The sequence below is a fragment of the Daldinia decipiens genome, assembly GCF_022478715.1.
Source record: "Daldinia decipiens strain CBS 113046 unplaced genomic scaffold F4813scaffold_16, whole genome shotgun sequence".
Classification (NCBI taxonomy): Eukaryota; Fungi; Ascomycota; class Sordariomycetes; order Xylariales; family Hypoxylaceae; genus Daldinia; species Daldinia decipiens.
This window is the reverse complement of record NW_026054559.1, coordinates 94,702-113,859: the sequence shown is the minus strand read 5'-3', so window position 1 is coordinate 113,859 and position 19,158 is coordinate 94,702. Positions and strand designations below refer to the sequence as shown.

Genomic DNA, 19,158 nt, shown 5'->3' with positions numbered 1-19,158 from the left:
ACGGGGTTAATAATTTCGCGTAACGCAAGAACAAACAGCTTTGCGATGGCGTGAAGTCAAAATCTCGATTCTCCAATTACGAAGTGGCTGCCCGATAAGCAAGGTTTGTACCTGACCAACAGAGGCAACTGCTATCTATAAGATTCAACTGTGGAGTACATCCCACTAGCATCAGGTGTGATGCCGAACAGCCCGACCTATTGCGACTGCAACGAGCTAGATGGTATAATTTTATTAATAACTTAACTACGGTTTATTGCATATCTCGGGCAGCTAATAGATTTTATTGCTGTAATTGTGTTATAAACAGCACATAACAGAATACGACATCACGGAAACGTTTACCACAAACAAGACATCAAGCATCTAAATCAAGCAAACTTCCTCAATGAAGGTCAAAATAAAGCAGTGGAACGCAGTCGCAACGTGGAGATGGGACCTCCCAGAAGATGATGTCTGCGGTATTTGTCAAGTCCATTTCGACGGGACATGTCCTACTTGCAAATATCCCGGCGACGATTGCAGCCTTTGTATGTTACTGCATCACGCGTCTTTACCCATCATATGTAGAGAGAAATTTGGCTAACTTTTCTTAGTATCAGGCAAGTGTGGTCACAATTTTCACATGGTTGGTATTAGGCAGATTCCTTTTTTTTTTTCTTTTTTTTTTTTGGCGAGAATTACAAGTGCTAACACTATAAAAGCATTGTATCATGGAATGGATAAAGCAGGACTCGGCTAAGGGGCAATGCCCGATGTGTCGACAGAGTAAGTTGAATTTTCCCTTTTTTCATAACGAACGGACTCGTAGCTAATATATCATGTTATTCAGAGTTCGAGTGGGAAACAGAAACAGGAGTAGCTCAACAACCAGCCGAAGATGGCGAGCTAGACCTGAACGACGCCTAGTAGTGAGAAGGTCTGGGTACTACTAGACACGTTCCAGTTTCCTATTGTAACTTCGAGGTTTGATAAGAGACTTCTATTCTTAATGTCTTGAGGTTAATGGTCTTCTACTTGCGATGGAGTTGGGAGGTTTATTAATAGTAAGTCGTATCATCGCATATTATTACCTAGCATTACTTGTATTCACCAGGGTCCAAATACTAATTACTCGATATCTAAAGGATCAGGCATCTACATGATTCTACATATGATAATATCAATGTTCTTGCACCTATTTATACTTACCTAGGTTATATGTACCTAGGTACCTTGGCATTGACTTTTCGGCAAGGAATTCCCGTTCTTGCATATGGTGTTTAGGTTTCTTACTGGAGCACACAGCTTCCTTTTCCCCACATAACGATAAGATAGAAGCTACGAATAGCTTAAAGTCTTGAAGCGAACTAAGGCCAGTTGGGTGGATACCTGGTCAAGGCACATGTACCTTGCACGGCTTGCAGCTTGCATGACACCACCTGCGGTCTTCCATCACTAAGGTACCTCTGCTCATTAGCAAAAACCCTTGGGCCCTTCTCGCCTATCACCCTCCAATACATGGACCTTCGGAGCCATGATGCGCCAGCTTCCTCTTCATCACTTCCATCCGGACTTCTTTTCCGCCCCTCTCGAACAAATAGCCCTCTCTATGACTCTCACAGGCCAGCCTTCAAGATGACGGAACCCCCATCAGAACAACCGCCGATGGCGGACACTTACGACGACCAAGATCATGAGCCGCATCCGTTTGCGCCGATATTCACCCTCGTGAATAATGCATCGACGCGTACAACCCATCATCCACATGTGCGCTACATCTTCAGCGACGATGACCCAGACATCCTAACACATGCATTAGCCGAACTTGACATCGGTGTCGACGGAACCGCCTCCGATCCAGCCTCGTCTAATAGGGCTATGGTATTAGACCTAGCACCCGACCCTACAGGAGGATATAGCGTTGCTTGGGCTTCAAGCTTGTCGCCGTCCTGGGCAGTGCTGGATGCGCAACTTAGCCAGGTAGCACCACCTTCGTCCGACGGGGAAAATAATAGGGACAACGGAGGCGGAGATGGTAGCACTCGACCCGATCGCCTTATGTTAAAAATTGATGGCATAGAAAGCAACAGTCTAGGCTCGGAGGGTGGATTGTCTGGAGAGGCAAGCAGACACGGTTCAAGCAGCGGAAGTGGTGGTGCAAGTGGCCAGCATGATCGTGACCGAGGAGAGATCGAAGACTATACCAACTTAGTGGACAAATTTGACAGGCAGATGACCACACTTCGGAAAATCGTCGATGCTAGCGAGGAAAGACAACGGAAGACGACCGCGGATACTTATGCGATAGTGGAGCCCACACAAGAAGTAGCCGGTAGAATTCAGCTGATGGATTGAGAGCCTTGGAAGAAATTAATATTTATCTAACGCGAAGTCCGAATCATGGCCATAAGATTGTCCTTGGGAGGTTTCTTGACTTTATTAGAACGGCGACCAGAATCAAATTTGTATCGCCAACTGAAAGGCTACGGAGAATGATGAACAGGATTACAGAACTGCAGATCGTCGCCTCGATCGGAGGAGTGTTATACGGAGCTTAGGAGCTGAGGTTAGGACGGTGTGGCTTAAGCCTTGCCGCGGGGATTTTTGTCATGAACGGTTCTTGAGTCAGGACATGTACTATTTCTAGCATTATTACGCCTCGTCTGTAGAACAGGTCAGCAAAAGGCTTGCCTGGACGCTGGTATCAGCATGCACCAAACATCTTACCAGAAGCTGCAGCCTAAGGCCGCCCGGTCCGTTGGTTGGGGTTGTGACTGGTATGTATGCTATGTGCCCTATAAGAGTATTATAGTCGCTGAATATCGGTTCACTTTGTCTGTCCTTTCAAATATACTAACCTAGATGCTATCTCGCAACATTGCTAGGGGTTCCCTTCGATATTTTCTCCAGTGCTGTCATAGTCCTTTTAACATTTACCTCTCCCTAAGGTTCTTCCCTATAAAAAGTACCTAGGTACTGTGCTTAGTTTTAGACGAACACCAGGAATCGGAATCGAATATGTTCCGCAGTATATTGCATCTGCTCCGTAACAGTTTACATGGCGTAAATGATGGGGTGATTATATAGTAAGTGAGAGTGGATATGGAGTTTAAGAGTTCTAAAATAAGTCTTAGTATAGCTCTTATTGGTCATCCCATGAGAGGGGGGATTTGGACCTGTATAAGAGTATCATGTATAAACTACATTGTATCTTCACAATTCGTATTCATGTCTTTTTATATGGTTTGTTTACTCTAGAGTCCATCTTTTATATGAAAATTGTCTTTGAGCAACTATACATAACGGGTAAGTAAATTGGTATCACGGCCTCCTACATCTATCTGCAACAGTCAAGTATAACTTAATAAACACCATGATCTGACTTGATTTGCCTCTATTATTTTACATTGATGAGCAACACTTGGTCACCGCAGTAAATACTAGCCCTGAGATCTGTGAATCAACATGCGCGTACGATCAGATCCTCCTTGGCACCCACATTCAATTTCCATCTTTATGTATACGTATGTAATGACAAGGTTCCCATCCCGGGAAGAACCTTAGTCGCCTGTTTGACGATGCGACCCCATCTCCAACCCCTGGCCCTCATAAACCTCAGCCACCCAGCCAACCACCGTTTGTCGTTCGAGACCTGTTTGAAACGCCTATTTGTAACAAAGTCTGCCGCAGATTGCCTACGACTACGCCATTACATACTACTTTTCCCCAAAGCACCAGTCCACGTAGGCTCCCTCTTTCGTATTAACACAATCGATAATAATAACCTTGTCTGTTTGGGCAAAAGAAGATTCCATTGAAATACAGATCACCCTGCCCTTTACTTGCGGGAGAAAAGCTTGGCATTCATTTCTCTTATCCTTCTTTGTTTACTCCCGACTCTATTTCTCTTCGGCTGGCCTGGACCGGTTGATTGTAGTGCTGCGCATTCTACGGCCGCTAAACTTCCCTTCATTTTTTTCTTCTTTTGAGTCTCGTTGTATTTTACGCTATTGGAATTCCTTGCATCTCAATACCTAAGGAAGACTAAGAAAGAAAAGGTCACAATGTTCGGAAAGACACGTATCCCGTCTTACACTCCGTCGGCGAGCGACGTGGTGCGCCGCCAGTACATCGAGGATGAGAATGGTCGTTACGTATGGTTTTGGTATACTCGAGTATGTATTTGAACATTGCCGCTCTGGGAATCTTACTGACACTGTTTCAGACAGGCGTGATTGTTAAATGGTCACTGTTCCTGGGTATCTTGCTCCTACTGATGCTATACCTCATCCTCGGCCGCATGCACGCCAGGAAGCTCATCCGACAAGGCAGGAAACCAATGGCCTACCACGGCGTACGTATAACCTTCTATTGATGCCGTCTCATCGGCCATGGTGTTGACAACCCAAGCTAACGTATCGCAGTGGCTGCTTTCCCGCCAAGAGAGAGGCATCGTCGACCCGCAATATGCTTGGCCACAAGCTTCTTACACAACCTACCCACAGGGACCGGGTTACGGAGCCCCTAACTATGGCATGCACCACATGCCCCCGCCCGTCTACGACCCTAACAACCGACCCCCGATGTATGAGGGGGGCCAGCCGCCGATGGGAAGCACAAAGATCGATCCTATGCAGACTGGTGTAGAACCGATGCGACAACCCGCTGGCGATGATTATGCGCCGCCTCTCGGACCGCCACCATCTGCTGCGCAGAGATAGACAGTTGATCAGGGGCGGATTAAGGACGGACGAGGACACGGGTGGTAATGCTACTTAATGTTGGGATGGGGGAAAGGATTGCATGGAGGACTTGTCTAAATTCATACCCAAGCTTGCAGTACGTAGCAAGAAGCAGAACTAAATACGACGGTTTGTACGATTTGTGTACAGGATAATAATCTCATTGCAGCCTGCCTACGTAGGCACCAAGTGTTGCATAGTAACAGAATATCCAAATGGTGTCGTGAAGTGCGCCGTTATACGCCTGTAGTAAAGAATAATTACCAAGGTCCCTTTGGTATTGCACCTGCCCGCTAGGGTATCTATAAAATTAGCTAAACTCCGTATACGTATTATCATAATCCGTTCAGTCCACCTCCATTGCATCTGGGTCGTCGTCAGGGGGGAGTTGGGCCCCGTTATTGTTCATAAATCCATTCATAGTAGTCGGCGTACTTGGCGCATTAAACGTAGATGGAGCAGGCATAGTAGGTGGGTTCGACGGAGGTGCGGCTTGTTGTTCAAGCTCCTCTTTTTGCTTGTCCCTGGCCCTTTGTCTCGCTTCAATGATGGCTCTCCTCACGCTATCCTGCTCCTCAGGTATAGTTAAGGAGGCGGGCTCTCTGTATAAAACTAATTGCATGCCGGCGATCTCGCCGTCGTTATTGGCCAGTACTAAGGGCGGGATGCGGTTCTGCATGAGATGCTTCTCAATGTCGGGTATAAAGACAAGGCGGCCGTCGGATTCGGACTCGGTGTCTGAGAGCTCATCGTCCAGGTTATAGATGTACACCTTGTGCTTCGAGTCGTCAAGCTGCATGCTATCATTTTCGGGAATCTGGGTCAGCGAGGTGCATTCAGCCGGCCTGAGCTTGGGGCTCTCGACTGGGACGTAGAGCTTCTGGCCATTTTGTTCTATCGAAGGAAATGGTGTTAGTGACGATGCATTGGCTATAATTGGCGGGGGGTAGATATAGAAAACCTAGTTACCGAGATTAAGAAGACTTAGTCTCTTGGATAGTCTTTCATTGTCCTGAGACTCGGCTTTCCTCTTGCGCATCTTTCGCGTTCCTCCGACATTGAGATATTGTTGATTATATTGTTGTTGTAACAAATCGGAGCTGAGTGGTTCGTAGACGTTGACGTTGGGGTTGGGGTTGGAATTGGGGAAGGGAAAATAGTTCCCATTGATGGAAGCGCCTGGAATAGCGGAAGCAGGCGCTGCGGTAGCGGCGAACTGCATAGCTCTAGGATTGGTGTATGGGAAACTGGAAAGCGCAAAGGCGGTCGAGCTAGGCCCTACCTCGACATCCATGGTACTAGCTATCCGACTATTTTCTTTATCTTTTCCACCTTCTTCTTATCAAGTACATATACCCAATTAACTAACAACGGTAGGTCGTGCGCCGGAGTCGCTCGCTTCGAATAGCCGCAAGAATCAACGATAAGGTCTTATGAGCAATTGGTTTAAATATCTAACAATCAATTCGATAGTATTTTTATGATTTTATGATATGGTTCCGAAGTCGCAGGTTGGATTAGGTGCGTAGAGGTCGGTACGTATTGCTATAATTATTTTAGGGGTTCAATTGAAGCTTGGGGGTTTTAAGTTTTTAGGCCGAATGAAAATCCAATGTGGCGGACAGTCGCTGTTTATAGGCGGCGCATTGTTGAGTCACTCTTGTAGAAGATTCTATCCTTTTTCTACGCACCCGGCCGCAAACATTCTTCGGCCGGCTTCTAATTACTCCACAACAACGAACAAATCCGTATCATCGTCTCGCTTACGCTTTTTTCTTTCTCGATCAAACGCATACCGATTCCGATTCTCGACAACAAGAGCATATAAAACCGTCGCCGTCATGGGCGAGCCCAAGTGGACTGGCGTTGGCGTCCGCCAGACTTTCTTCGAATTCTTTGAGAAAAAAGGGCACACTATAGGTACGCAACGCCACAGCATCACCGCATGACGCTTTATCACAACATGCAGATGCATCTAATATATTCCTTCGATATTCCTCTACCAAATCATATACTAAATAATGCTAATTTCCCTCTTTTTGCCCAGTGCCCTCATCGTCTGTTGTGCCTCACAATGACCCCACCTTGCTCTTCACCAATGCGGGCATGAACCAGTTCAAGCCCATATTCCTGGGTACTATTTCTAGTTCGGATGAAATGTCCAAGCTGAAGCGTGCCGTCGATACCCAGAAGTGTATACGCGCTGGCGGGAAGCACAATGTATGATACCTCGCGACTCGGCCCTATCAACGTACTTGATTTTAATAACAGAAACTGCATAGGACCTCGACGAGTGAGTTTGGTGGCGGCTTTACTTGAACTCTATCGAAAATCTATACGTATGCTAATCGGAAATCCAGTGTCGGCAAAGACAGTTATCACCATGTAGGCGCCTACGCCCGTCTTCTATCTGTTTGTGTGGACTGACTTGAATCGTAGACATTCTTTGAGATGTTGGGTAACTGGTCCTTTGGCGATTATTTTAAGAAAGAGGCAATAGGATGGTCGTGGGAGCTTCTCACCGAAGTCTATGGGTTGGACCCCGAAAGACTCTACGTCACCTACTTCGAAGGCAACCCCGCCATGAACCTCGAGCCCGACCTAGAAGCCAAGGAATTGTGGAGATCTGTCGGCGTGCCCGAGGATCATATCCTACCTGGTAACATGAAGGATAATTTCTGGGAGATGGGCGACCAGGGTCCCTGTGGCCCTTGCAGCGAAGTTCACTACGACAAAGTTGGAGGGCGCAATGCTGCACACCTAGTCAACCAAGACGACCCCTTAGTCGTAGAGATCTGGAATAACGTCTTTATCCAATTCGATCGTCAGAAAGATGGCTCGCTCAAGTCTTTACCGGCAAAGCATGTCGACACGGGAATGGGCTTCGAGCGATTAGTATCTGCACTTCAGGACAAGAGCTCCAACTACGCAACCGATATTTTCGCCCCCCTATTTGATAAAATTCAGGAAGTCACGGGGGCACGGCCATACACTGATAAGTACGGTAAAGATGATGCGGATGGCATTGATACTGCGTATCGTGTAGTCGCTGACCACATACGGCTACTTACGTTCGCCATATCAGATGGCGCCGCGCCTAACAATGAGGGAAGGGGCTACGTCGTTCGTCGTGTACTGCGGAGAGGTTCGCGTTATGCTCGAAAGTATTTCAACGCGGAAATTGGCTCGTTCTTCTCCAAAATCCTACCTGCGCTCGTCGACCAGATGGGCGGACAATTCCCAGAGATCATTAAGAAGCAGCAAGACATCAAGGAGATACTAGACGAGGAAGAGGAGGCCTTCGCCAGAACGTTGGACCGCGGAGAGAAGCAGTTTGAAAAGTATGCAGCTCAGGTACTCAACAGCGGGGCGAAGAAGCTCTCCGGGGCGGATGTTTGGAGATTATACGATACTTTCGGGTTCCCAGAAGATCTAACCAAGCTCATGGCTGAGGAGCGGGGTCTCGAAACTAACGAAGGCGAAATCGCTATTGCCAGAGAAAAGGCCCGAGAGGCCAGCAAGGCTGTGAAGGAAGCGGTGCAGACATTTGCAAAGCTGAACGTCCACCAAATCGCCGAATTAAAGGATAAGTTACGAGTACCTGTTCCGGACGATGAGCCTAAGTTTTTCAAGGGCGACACGACTGGGAAAGTTCAGCTTATCTACACAGGCACCGGTTTCATCAAGTCGACTAAGGACCTTCCCCCGAATACCGCCTTCGGTCTTCTACTAGACAGGACCAATTTCTACGCCGAACAAGGTGGTCAGGTCGCCGACACCGGAAGAATTGTTATCGATGATGTCGCGGAGTTCGAAGTTCACGATGTTCAACAGTTTGGAGGATATATAATTCACAACGGATTCTTAAAGTACGGGGAACTTAAGGCCGGGGATGAGGTTATCTGCGAATATGACAAGCTGAGGAGACAACTTATTCGCAATAACCACACCGGCACGCATATTCTTAACCACTCTCTACGAGAAGTACTGGGCGAAGACGTCAATCAGAAAGGCTCGCTAGTCGACCAAGACAAGCTCCGGTTCGACTTCTCGCACAAGACAGCAGTCAGTCTTCCCGAACTCAAGAAGATCGAGCACTTGTCAAACGAGTATATCCGACAAAACTGCAAGATCTACTCTAAGGATGTCGAGCTCGACTTGGCAAAAAAGATCAACGGTGTTCGCGCCGTTTTCGGTGAGACGTATCCAAACCCAGTCCGAGTGGTATCGGTTGGTATCGATGTCGACATGCTACTTGAAGCACCGGAGAACCCCGAGTGGCGAAAGGTTAGTGTCGAATTCTGCGGTGGCACGCACGTCGACCAGACTGGTATCATTAAGGATCTAGTCGTTGTAGAAGAGAGTGGTATTGCTAAAGGTATTCGCCGTGTTGTGGCATACACTGGTGGTGCCGCATACCGTGTGCAACGTGAGGCCGAGAAGTTTTCTAAACGCATCACTACTATTGATGCCCTGCCATTTGGCCCCGAAAAGGAGGCCGAAGTTAAGCAGGCTACAGTAGATCTCAACAACCTCGTCGTATCTGCCCTGACCAAGGAAGATCTGAAAACTCGGTTTGCAAAGGTGGTCAAGGCTGTCGTAGATGAACAGAAGAAGCGGCAGAAGGCCGAGAGCAAGACTGCGCTAGATACCGTATCCGCCCACTTCGCTAAGGACGAGAATAAAGAGGCTCAATACTTTATCGGACACCTGCCCATCTCCGCCAATGCCAAGGCTGTTGCGGACGTCATGAACCACTTCAAGAGCAAGGACAAGGACCGGTCCGTGTACATTTTCGGTGGCAGCAAAACCGAGGGAGCTGTCGTGCATGGTGTATACGTCGGCACAGTAAGTCGAATTCCCTTCCCTCATTTACCCCTGAAGGAGAACGCTACTAATACACATGTCCAGCACCTCACCTCTCAGGGTGTGACTGCTGAGAAGTGGGCTGCAGCCGTGACTGAAGTGGTCGGCGGCAAATCTGGCGGTAAGGAGCCGACACGGCAAGGCCAGGGAACAAATGCGGACAAGATCGAGGATGCCGTCGCCGTCGCAGAGAAGTGGCTCGCAGAGAAGCTGAAGATCTGAAGCATCTAAAGTTCCATCTCACCTACCATATATTGAGCTACATTATATGTAGTTCGACAGACAAAGCTTTAGAAGTGAAGCCGGGGCGGCATAAACGGGTGAAGTCCGGGAACTTCATAATTAGCTATGTGGAAGAAAAAGAAGAAAAGACCGCTTTAAAGAGCGCTAGCTAGGGCTACGATAGGAAACCGCAAGGTTACGTAGAAAATGAGCCTCTATTCGGATTCTGAGTTTTCTCCCTCATAAGTCTTGAGCCATGTGGTAACGAGGATGGGAGAATGCATAAGCTATTATAAGCCTGCATGTGTACAAACATAGAAGACGTTATACCTTAAGCTAGTATAAAGTTATTCATGGAGTTAGTAACATATGATGCTACTTGATCGGGTTGTGATATTTAACGAAGCCGTCATCGTCTAACGTAAACCTTTCAAGTGGCATGGTTGATTCAGCCAGCTATCGGATATGTGGCATATATACACGTACGTGCCACGCTATGCTATGTCACGAGTCATGAACTAACATGACTTGTTCAACGCACTATATCGCGATGCTCCTATTCTCGTGATATGGGACATCTGGCATATCAACTAGGCATCCAGGACAGCGTATCACACCGTGACCATAACACTAGCATTCCGATACCAACTTAACAACGGATTCTCCCCGCTGCGTGTTCTAGTATCCTCCACGTACGCCCACGACCGCATAAATGCCTCGTGCCCCATAACCCGCGTTAGCTTCCCCGTCAAAGCGCGGTACACGGCCTCCATAACGTGGAAATCCGTCGGGAATAATATGTCGAAATACCCCTGGTGCACTAGCGGCGTCGACACGGGAACCATGCGCCGCTGGTACCGCGTCTGTACCACCGGCGCGTTGAGCCCGCGTACTGCGTCGGGTAGGGTGTGGAAATCGCTTGTTACTAGCCGGTGCGCGGGGAATGCGCGCTCTAGAATGTCGAAGAATTGCATTAGGCGTGTGGGGATGTACTCCGGGTCGCTGAGGTTGGGAGCAAGGGGTAGTTGCGTCTTGAGCCAGCGGGCGCCGCGATTCGTGGGGTACGGGACGCGGTATCGGCCTCCTGTGGCGGCGTGCCGTACGCGTAGGAAGCGCGCTGCGACGGGGTCTAGAACCGGCTCGTAAAACTCGTAGAAATCGCCGTGGCCATCGATCAGCACGGTGCCCTGCAGCGGTTCCTCGGTACGCAGGTCGTAGCGCAGGACGTCGTGGGCGAAGTTGTCGAAGACCTCCATAGCTAAGAAAAAACAGGGAGACGGCACACGGGCGTCCCAGTCGAAAATGGATTTGTTGATGATCTCGACTTTTCTGGCGTGTCCGCGGGAAGCAGCTGTGGCGAGGAGTTGCGAGTTTTGGATGGCGGCTAAGGACGGCGAGATCTCGATGATCTTGTACTTGGTGCGGTCGTAGACGGTGGGCTCGATGTCCCGGATGTAGTCGAGGATGTTGAGCATGAGGGTGCCGCGGCCGGCGCCCATCTCGTAGATGATGAGGTCGTGGTAGGGATACGTCGTCATCAGGTAGTTGGATAGGAGGTAGCGGGCTATGGCCTCGCCGTAGTAAGGGCGGAACAGCTCGGTGGGGGTGTGCCAGAGCTGGCGGGTGTCGTCGGGGCGGCCCTCACTTTTATCTAGAGCATCTTCGAATTCTGTATACCTCCGTCCCAGCTCTTCGTGGAAGGCGGGCTCGTCGCGCAAAGAGTTGAAGTCGAAGGGCTCGCCGGGGCTAAAGATCACGACTTGCTTGGAAAAGTAGCCGTAGTGGGGGTTGTATAAGCTGTCCTCTATGAAGTCGCGCATGAGCATCTTAACTTTCCGCGGGCGTTCCCTTCGTGTTCTTAGGTCATTCGCCGTCACCGTGGGATACGTCTTATACTCCTCCGACATATCCTCAGGGAATAACTCCGTCCTTTGTTGCCAATGGCTCTCCTTCTCGGGCAACCCTTTCTTGGTCCCTCTGACGGTACTCCGGCTGGCCATGTGTCGCCTCTGCTGATGCTCGCACCGCTGTATTCTTCGGCCATGGTGGAGGCAAGACGATAATGCAGCGAGATTTCTCCTGGACGGACAGGCTGGATGTCGAAATAGCTGGCGGAAGAGCTGGACCACAATGGGTGAGTCCATGATGTGGACTTTTGAGGTTGGCTGAGGTTCAGGTTTTAGCGCATCGCCGAAGCTTTTTCGGATAGTTGAAGTGGGTCCCACTTTTTAACCTACCCTGTACCGACGTACCTTCCATGCACACTTAAAAACCTTGTACATATATCCGTAAGGTTCCCGACATGGCGTCGCTGACGTATTCAGCCCTCTCAGCCTCTAAACGAGTAGGTTAAGAAGTCACTTGACCAAAAATATAATTATCGTTATCAATTGTGTATAACCAAAAATTATATTACTATACAAGTTAGAATGGGTTTGCTACCATAGAATCGGGACTCAAACGTGGGCTGGTCTGGTTAGATATACGAAGGAGGAAATAAAAATAAGAAATAATAAAAAATGTCTCTAAGCGACCACCCAAAAGCCTATGGCACCGCTGCCGTAGCCGTCGCATTCACTGCCGGAGTCTTCGTCACCCTCGGCTTCAAAGATCTATATCCAGACTTAGAACGGCGATTTCAGCAGCGGGGTACACGGCGGATCCAGCGCGGCGTCGGCGACACCCGCAGATCAAGTCTATTCTGGGGTGGTCCTGTCGAGCTCAAGGATCATGACTTACCAGAAACTGTGGTCCCACGCGACGACGGTGTCAGCGACGGTATTGAGGGGTGCATCGGGCGAACTCCACTAATCCGGATTCACAGCCTCTCCGAAGCCACGGGGCGCACTATCCTAGCCAAGGCCGAGTTCCTCAACGGCGCTGGCAATAGTCCTAAGGATAGGGTTGCGCTTAACATGATCCAAGTCGCTGAGGAGGAAGGATTCTTGAAACCCGGGCGTGGGGATACTATCTATGAGGGTACCGTTGGAAGCACGGGGATTAGCATTGCAGCGCTGGCACGTGCCAAGGGGTACCGCGCGCATATCTGTATGCCAGATGACCAGGCTCGTGAGAAATCAGATCTACTACACCACTTAGGTGCAACAGTCGAGCGCGTTCCCGTGCAGCCTATTACGTCTCCCGAGCACTTCGTGAACTTAGCACGGCGCCGGGCAGCAGATCACACAAACTCCAGCGCCGACTCCAGCGTCGGCTTCTTCGCAGACCAGTTCGAGTCTCCCTCTAACTGGCAAGCGCATTTCAAAACTACCGGCCCAGAGATCTACGCGCAGACTCACGGACACATCGACGCCTGGGTAGCAGGCGCCGGCACAGGAGGCACAATCTCGGGGGTAGCCAAGTACCTAAAAGAAGAAGCCAAGCTCAAAAAGCTAAAGGTAGTGCTAGCAGATCCGCAGGGCAGCGGTCTATACAACAAGATCCGACATGGAGTCATGTACTCGAGCACGGAGAAAGAGGGCACGCGGCGACGACAGCAAGTCGATACGATAGTGGAGGGCGTGGGAATCAACCGGATCACGGAGAACTTCGAGGCCGGGCGGGACCTGGTCGACACGGCGGTGCGGGTGACGGACGAGCAGGCATGCAAGATGGCGCGGTGGTTAGTCGAAAACGACGGGATTTTCTGCGGCAGCAGCAGCGCCGTAAATTGCGTTGCTGCTGTCGTGACGGCGCTCTCGCTTCCTAAAGGCAGCCAAGTCGTCACCGTGCTATGCGATTCCGGAACGAGGCACTTGAGCAAGTTCTGGAAGCAGATCGCGGAAATGGGTCTGGAAGACGAGCCTAAGCCGGATAATCTATTGACTTTACTAGGCATCGAGAAGCCAAAGTGAGGGAGATATATCTAGTTACGGTACCGGCCGATACGGGCCTAGGTTACAAAGTACATGGGATTACTAGCTTTTTGTTGGGCAAATTCCCGATCGATGTCATTGAACTATGGTACAGCAGGTTGCCTAGCATCTAAGCCACTTGGCAAGGGGGAACATATTACGTTAGAAAACAAAGCCAGCCCTCAATCTCGGAACCGCGCTGAGTTGTATAAAGAAAATTTAACGTCTTCCAGCCTGGTCGACAATAGAGTCCTTAACTCCACGCAAGCTCAAACTCAAACGCAACCAATCTCAAAAATAAAACAACCTGGTCGTCGACCGAATCCGAGACGCCTGCCATGAGACACCTGCCATCTATGATGCCACGGCGCGTAATGCTTATGTACCTCATGCAACTCATGCAACTTCATGAGAGACCGTATCCATGCTGCGATTTGGGAAGACCAAACTGGGTAAAGATAGGTAGATAAGCCAAGATGCAGTGATCAGGAGAACTGTACGAAATAAGTTAGTACGCGTATTACTCAGAAAAACAGAAGTAGAAACATAGAAGCTCTAAATTTACCTTCCAACGCTTTCCGCAGTTCATACACTCGCAGAAGGTCGTCATCGGTTCATCAGCGCTGCGAGTCTGAGCCTGCGTGTAACTGACCATCTTCTTCTTACAGTTACTACACTCAAGACTGTCGCTAATACTCTTCTCGACCATGGGGACCTGGGCCTTCTTCATGTTTTCGAGCTCGAGCTCGGCCTCGGCCTTGCGTTGGTGAGCAGACATGAGCTCCTTGGAAGTCATGACGACGAAGCGCTCGGCGGCAATGGCGCCCGACATGACGTTGCGGCCCAGTTCGGCATTGGTCTTGACCTTGAGGTTCTGGAATAAAGACCTTATCTTTTCCTTATACTCCTTGGTCTCGCCCTTGTAGGCCTTAAAGGCGGCGTGCTCGACCTCGACGGCGCGTATGATGACGTTGTCCTCAGACTCGCGCGAGCGATACGCGAGGCCATTGTAGAGAAGCCCGATACAGTTGTCGCGGACCTGAGAGCCGGTGCGGTTGATATCGACCTTGTCCGTCTTGTAGTTGCGCTTCTCTGAATCACCCTCGTAGGCCTTCTTGTTTCCCGCGAGGGGCTTCGGGGCAGGCGAAGCAGCCTTGGATGCGGGAGACACGGAACCCTTTGGTGCTTTGGCGGAATGCAGGCCTTTGGATTTCTTCTCTAACTCAATGCCTTTCTTCCATTTCGCAACCACTTCCGTCGCAATCTTGGCGATGTCCTTGTTCGCATTTCCTCGAAGCTTTCCTACGACAATACCCGCCTTCGTAGTCTAGTAAATGTTAGTATTGGCGCAACCAGACGAGACGGATCAAATAATAAATGGTAGCGGAGAGAATGGAGGAGCAAGATAGAGTAATGGAACGAATAGCTGTATGACTTACGCGCAGCATTTCTTCAGTCGGCGAAGCAGATCTTAGGGATTCGATAATGCTGATGATAGCAGAAGGGGGCTCATTGGACTGAGCGGCCTTGTGGAGGGCCTTGACGCGCGCATCGAGTTCTCTCTGATCCATGATAGGCAATTTCGTTGATTTCTGCGTATCGGCAATATTGTAGAAAATGCGTAAGAATCGGCGGTGATGACAAAGTATTCGCAGTCGAAATCGGCAACGGGGTGGGGAAAGGGTAGAGGTGCAGCAAGAGGCCAATGCGGTTTAAGTAGCTATCAAAATCGGTTGGCGCAGTAGATCCCGTTGGTGTGTGACGTATATGTGAGTAACTTTCTGCCAAACGCTTGGAAGTTTGTAGTGAGCGACCTGAAAAGGTCAAACGAACAGGGCTCCGGAAATGAAAATGAAAATGTCAAGAATGAAGCTTCTTCAAAAGCCGTTTACGGGTCTCCTTGGGCAGCCGCAACCACCTGCACCGATAGAGTCTGGTCTGTGCACAGACCACTACTATATAGTATTCTACCAGCGCTTAGCCGGTCCAGTCGTAAGGTTTAGCCTTATCGATATGTTTCTTATCTCCGAGTTAGCTTTTAGTATCACTTCAATTGTGTCACCTCAATTGCTTCAGCAGGTGCTTCCTTTCCTCCCTACGTCAAGATTACTTCAGCTTAAATACCTATAATTGCAAATAATCTAATATATATTACATGCGTGTTATCCGAACCAAATCTAGAAGCTGATCATGCGTTCGATTTGGGTTTATTATATAATTATACGTACCGATCTTTGTATCAACATCTATATTTCCTTCTATCTTCTAATGCTTCAATAACCGCCAGCGTTCAGTGGGAAACAACTATTTTGCTGCACGAAGAACTATAAACCTTGAATTTAACCCCTGAAAGACCAATTTTCTACATAGTGTGAACGAAGAGGTAAGGTTACCTATCAAAGAACTAACTAATGAAAAGCAATCGTAAAACTATGGAGCACCCCCCCTATTTTCGATATCGGACATGTCAAATCACAAGGTGATACAAAATATATGAAGATATAGAAGCAATTTTTAATTGACGTCTGCCCTCTCAAATAAGGGTAGCAACATAACTAGCTAAATGTCGGTAAGCTCCTCTCTGAAGATCCTCTCTGAAGAGTCTATCAAATTCCTAGGGTCATCAAATTTTGGTATATGCAAAGTCCCTTAACTAGTCCAAATCACTTTACTATTCCAGAGGATAGCCCTCACGATCTAAGTTGATCAGTCCCCTCGATCAAACCAGGGGGTTCCAAGAGCTTCAAGACAGAAAGCAGTACACAGAATACTGCGGCTAACAGCCAAATATATCCGGGTACTCAAACTCGGCGCCTCCAGCAGTAGCGCTGTCCTCCCCGAACATCTCATTACCAGTTATTTGGTAATCAAGATCGCTGCCGTGGTTATCCAAGAAGTCCTGGATCATGTCGATTTCCTCAGAGTCTTTAGGAGCTTGGGGGGCTTGGGGGGCTTGGGGGGCTTTGAGATCAAACTTGGATTGATCAGCCGTAGTCGAAGTAACCAAACCAGCATCCTGGTGGGTAAGATTCTGATTGACCTGAGAGTCATTTCCAGCGTCAACTCCAAGGTCAAGTGTGAAGCTGTCCATCGGAGCGTGGTTTTGGTCGTAGCTCAATCCGACCTCGTCGGAGAAGAAGTTGCTGGTAATGTCGTCCAGATAACTGTCCCAAGAGGGCTCCAGTTCCGGAACCGACTCAACCGGCGCGCTTAGGTTTCCGTTGCCGTTCGCCAAAGTAAAGTTCTCCTTCGTATCAGTCTTACGCCTCTTCGAAGCTGGTTCGTTTGCCATCGGCTTGTATTCCTGTGCTCCGGTGTGCCCCATATTTCCAGCCGGAATGCCCACACTCGCTTCATCATTGGGCCGGGGTCGCTTGAGAGGAGTACCATGCGTGGCAGCTTCTGATGCCCGCGATGCTGAGTTCTGTCCCATCGACGGCATCAGCATGACCCTACCAGCCGTCGGAACTGGCTGTCTCGAAACAAGCCGGGTAGTCTGAGGTATGAATTCCTCCCTGCTTGCTCGGCTAACAGGCTGATACCTGTTCGGAGTCGTCATCTGACTCACTTGCCCGCGAACCGGTCGGGATAATGTCCCCATATTCATGGCTGTAGATATGTTCTGTCCTGCAGAGGTATGCTGTTGGGTCATACCTAAGGACTTCCTCTGCAACATGATTTGGTTCTGGAAGTTCCTCGCTGCTGTATTCAGTGCAGCATTGCGATTTCCCAATGTCGTAGCGCCGTTATCATTTGTTCTGATACCATCAGCAGCGCCCGGTCTCGTTTTCGGCGACATAGCTGCTTCCTGTCCAGTGTTGATCGTAGACCAAATGCCCTTTGGGGCCGAGGAAGCAGGAATGTTGCGCATTCCCGTGCTTTGCTGAACTCCCTCACGTATGCCGGCCCGTAGAGGTACTGATGGGGTGGTTACAGGATGAGGGCTTTGCTGCTGAAGTAATGGACCAAACTGTAACGGACGACGGTGAGTGATTGGAGTAGGAAGTGCAGTGGGTGTGGCAATGGGTGTTCCATGGATACCGGTAGCTGATTCTGAGCCCTGATACAATTTCGTTCCCATAGGAATAGCGGCCGGATTCGGATACGGAGTTACAGGTGTCGGCAGGTTTGCGGGCGAAGCATCGCTAGGACCAGCCGGCTCCTTGCTCACTTCCAAAAATCCCTTTCCACTGCAATGGGGGCAGAGAATGCATTTGCTCTTTCCATTTTGTGTAGCAGTTCGTGTCGGCTCTGAGGAATTGTTCATGACCTTGGAGATACGGTCATTCGTAGGGTCGTGGTAGATGATCCTTCCCTTCGGGTTGCTAAAATTATAAGTCAATTATTTTATAGTCTTTAGCTTACGCCCGCGTCGTTTATAACTTACCCAAACTCCGTACTGCTGCCGAAGTGATCGGTGATGTACTTGATCTGGGCATATTTGACGGGGCTCTCGAAATTAGGGAATTTCTGACCAAACAGCTCAGCCGTCTCTTCGTATAGCGCCCTCTTTTTTCCTCGGGGAATTGGTTCCGTCGGAACTGTCCTCTCGAGGACGAATTCAATCATCTCATCAGTATATCTGTAGCTCGTCATGGTGCCTACAGGTTGCTCTGAAATTTTGTGTTAACCATGGATGAAATGTGAAATAGATTTTTTTTATTGCCGGATAAGATGTCTAGTTGAGATGACAAACATACCTTGATTGAAGAATAAATTTTGGTGTGGTCTGACTTAATCAGAAGAGACTCGAGTTGGGAATAGCAATCAACAATTTTGAGGTTTGTCTAGTAAGTGACTTCCGCCGGTACTTGCCCCTCTGTGGTGAAAAATAGAGGAACGAAAAGCGAAAACTCCTTGATTTTCTACTTCTTTAAATAATAATCAATTTGTCTCCTCGGGTATGGTTTAGTATATTCGAGGTTGCTTGTCGAGGGTATTTGTCGAGCTGATAGTAGGTATGCAGATTCAATTGATAATCTGACTGGACAGGATCGGATGAATATTCCTAGTGGGGAAATAAGAAAACAAAAGCTGAATGAATAATGGGCAATTTTAGAGGTAATTGTCGTAGGTTGAAAAGCGGTGACAATTTTCCAAATTGGCGAGACCACGAGCCGAACTTTGAAGAATAGATGTATTTTCAACGCAGATTGTATTGTGAATACGTAGAAAATAGAGGGGAAATAGGTAGGATTTCCTTTAGAAGTGTGAATGCGAATTTGAATTGTGCGCAAGTGGTTGGTGGGTTGGTAGTTGCGAAGATTTTAAGAAATCGAGTGCACGAGTACCTTAGGAAGCATTGAGCCCTCGTACCTGACGACGTTCAAACAATGTCACAAGTCGAGATAGCGGAAATTTACAGACCTGCCGCCCCGTAGCTAAATTATTAAATTCCAAGCATTTTGGAAATATGGCTATATCTATTATGCTACAAATCTCCATGACCCTATTTCTATAATATAAAGACAGGCTATTTAAATTGTATTTTC

General features: G+C 48.7%; 9 protein-coding genes across 9 annotated transcripts; 5 read left to right on the top strand and 4 right to left on the bottom strand.

Annotated features, from left to right (window-relative positions):
• Nucleotides 1-40: 40 nt before the first annotated feature.
• On the top strand, nt 41-1,245 carry F4813DRAFT_69874 (RING/U-box). The gene is made up of 5 exons (XM_049248786.1): nt 41-530; nt 597-628; nt 705-768; nt 833-1,046; nt 1,128-1,245. Exons 1-4 carry the CDS (start codon nt 389-391, stop codon nt 907-909), a joined length of 315 nt encoding a protein of 104 aa, XP_049099570.1. The 5' UTR covers nt 41-388; the 3' UTR covers nt 910-1,046; nt 1,128-1,245.
• F4813DRAFT_69883 (uncharacterized protein) lies at nt 1,128-2,605 on the top strand. The gene has a single exon (XM_049248787.1). It carries the CDS (start codon nt 1,501-1,503, stop codon nt 2,335-2,337), a length of 837 nt encoding a protein of 278 aa, XP_049099569.1. The 5' UTR covers nt 1,128-1,500; the 3' UTR covers nt 2,338-2,605.
• Nucleotides 2,606-3,893: 1,288 nt separating this feature from the next.
• On the top strand, nt 3,894-4,887 carry F4813DRAFT_69736 (uncharacterized protein). Its single transcript, XM_049248783.1, has 4 exons — nt 3,894-3,979; nt 4,041-4,157; nt 4,208-4,336; nt 4,407-4,887. Exons 2-4 carry the CDS (start codon nt 4,047-4,049, stop codon nt 4,701-4,703), a joined length of 537 nt encoding a protein of 178 aa, XP_049099568.1. The 5' UTR covers nt 3,894-3,979; nt 4,041-4,046; the 3' UTR covers nt 4,704-4,887.
• F4813DRAFT_69810 (uncharacterized protein) lies at nt 4,887-6,202 on the bottom strand. Its single transcript, XM_049248784.1, has 3 exons — nt 6,184-6,202; nt 5,694-6,122; nt 4,887-5,618 (listed from the first exon to the last, which is right to left on the bottom strand). The coding sequence occupies exons 2-3, from the start codon at nt 6,016-6,018 to the stop codon at nt 5,071-5,073; spliced, it is 873 nt and encodes a 290-aa protein (XP_049099567.1). The 5' UTR covers nt 6,019-6,122; nt 6,184-6,202; the 3' UTR covers nt 4,887-5,070.
• A 24-nt stretch (nt 6,203-6,226) lies between these two features.
• Nucleotides 6,227-10,118, top strand: F4813DRAFT_69680 (tRNA synthetases class II (A)-domain-containing protein). The gene is made up of 7 exons (XM_049248781.1): nt 6,227-6,259; nt 6,391-6,644; nt 6,772-6,944; nt 7,007-7,017; nt 7,085-7,109; nt 7,164-9,572; nt 9,636-10,118. Exons 2-7 carry the CDS (start codon nt 6,566-6,568, stop codon nt 9,810-9,812), a joined length of 2,874 nt encoding a protein of 957 aa, XP_049099566.1. The 5' UTR covers nt 6,227-6,259; nt 6,391-6,565; the 3' UTR covers nt 9,813-10,118.
• On the bottom strand, nt 10,118-12,173 carry F4813DRAFT_69818 (DUF185-domain-containing protein). The gene is made up of 2 exons (XM_049248785.1): nt 12,038-12,173; nt 10,118-11,977 (listed from the first exon to the last, which is right to left on the bottom strand). The coding sequence occupies exon 2, from the start codon at nt 11,954-11,956 to the stop codon at nt 10,424-10,426; it is 1,533 nt and encodes a 510-aa protein (XP_049099565.1). The 5' UTR covers nt 11,957-11,977; nt 12,038-12,173; the 3' UTR covers nt 10,118-10,423.
• Nucleotides 12,046-14,251, top strand: F4813DRAFT_69616 (PALP-domain-containing protein). Its single transcript, XM_049248780.1, has 2 exons — nt 12,046-14,173; nt 14,251. Exon 1 carries the CDS (start codon nt 12,332-12,334, stop codon nt 13,664-13,666), a length of 1,335 nt encoding a protein of 444 aa, XP_049099564.1. The 5' UTR covers nt 12,046-12,331; the 3' UTR covers nt 13,667-14,173; nt 14,251.
• Nucleotides 13,909-15,374, bottom strand: F4813DRAFT_69725 (transcription elongation factor). Its single transcript, XM_049248782.1, has 3 exons — nt 15,106-15,374; nt 14,232-14,993; nt 13,909-14,160 (listed from the first exon to the last, which is right to left on the bottom strand). Exons 1-3 carry the CDS (start codon nt 15,235-15,237, stop codon nt 14,152-14,154), a joined length of 903 nt encoding a protein of 300 aa, XP_049099563.1. The 5' UTR covers nt 15,238-15,374; the 3' UTR covers nt 13,909-14,151.
• A 1,062-nt stretch (nt 15,375-16,436) lies between these two features.
• On the bottom strand, nt 16,437-18,262 carry F4813DRAFT_396134 (uncharacterized protein; the record flags this gene model as incomplete). Its single annotated transcript, XM_049247791.1, has 2 exons — nt 16,437-17,991; nt 18,054-18,262. 2 exons carry the CDS (start codon nt 18,260-18,262, stop codon nt 16,443-16,445), a joined length of 1,758 nt encoding a protein of 585 aa, XP_049099562.1. The 3' UTR covers nt 16,437-16,442.
• Nucleotides 18,263-19,158: the final 896 nt, after the last annotated feature.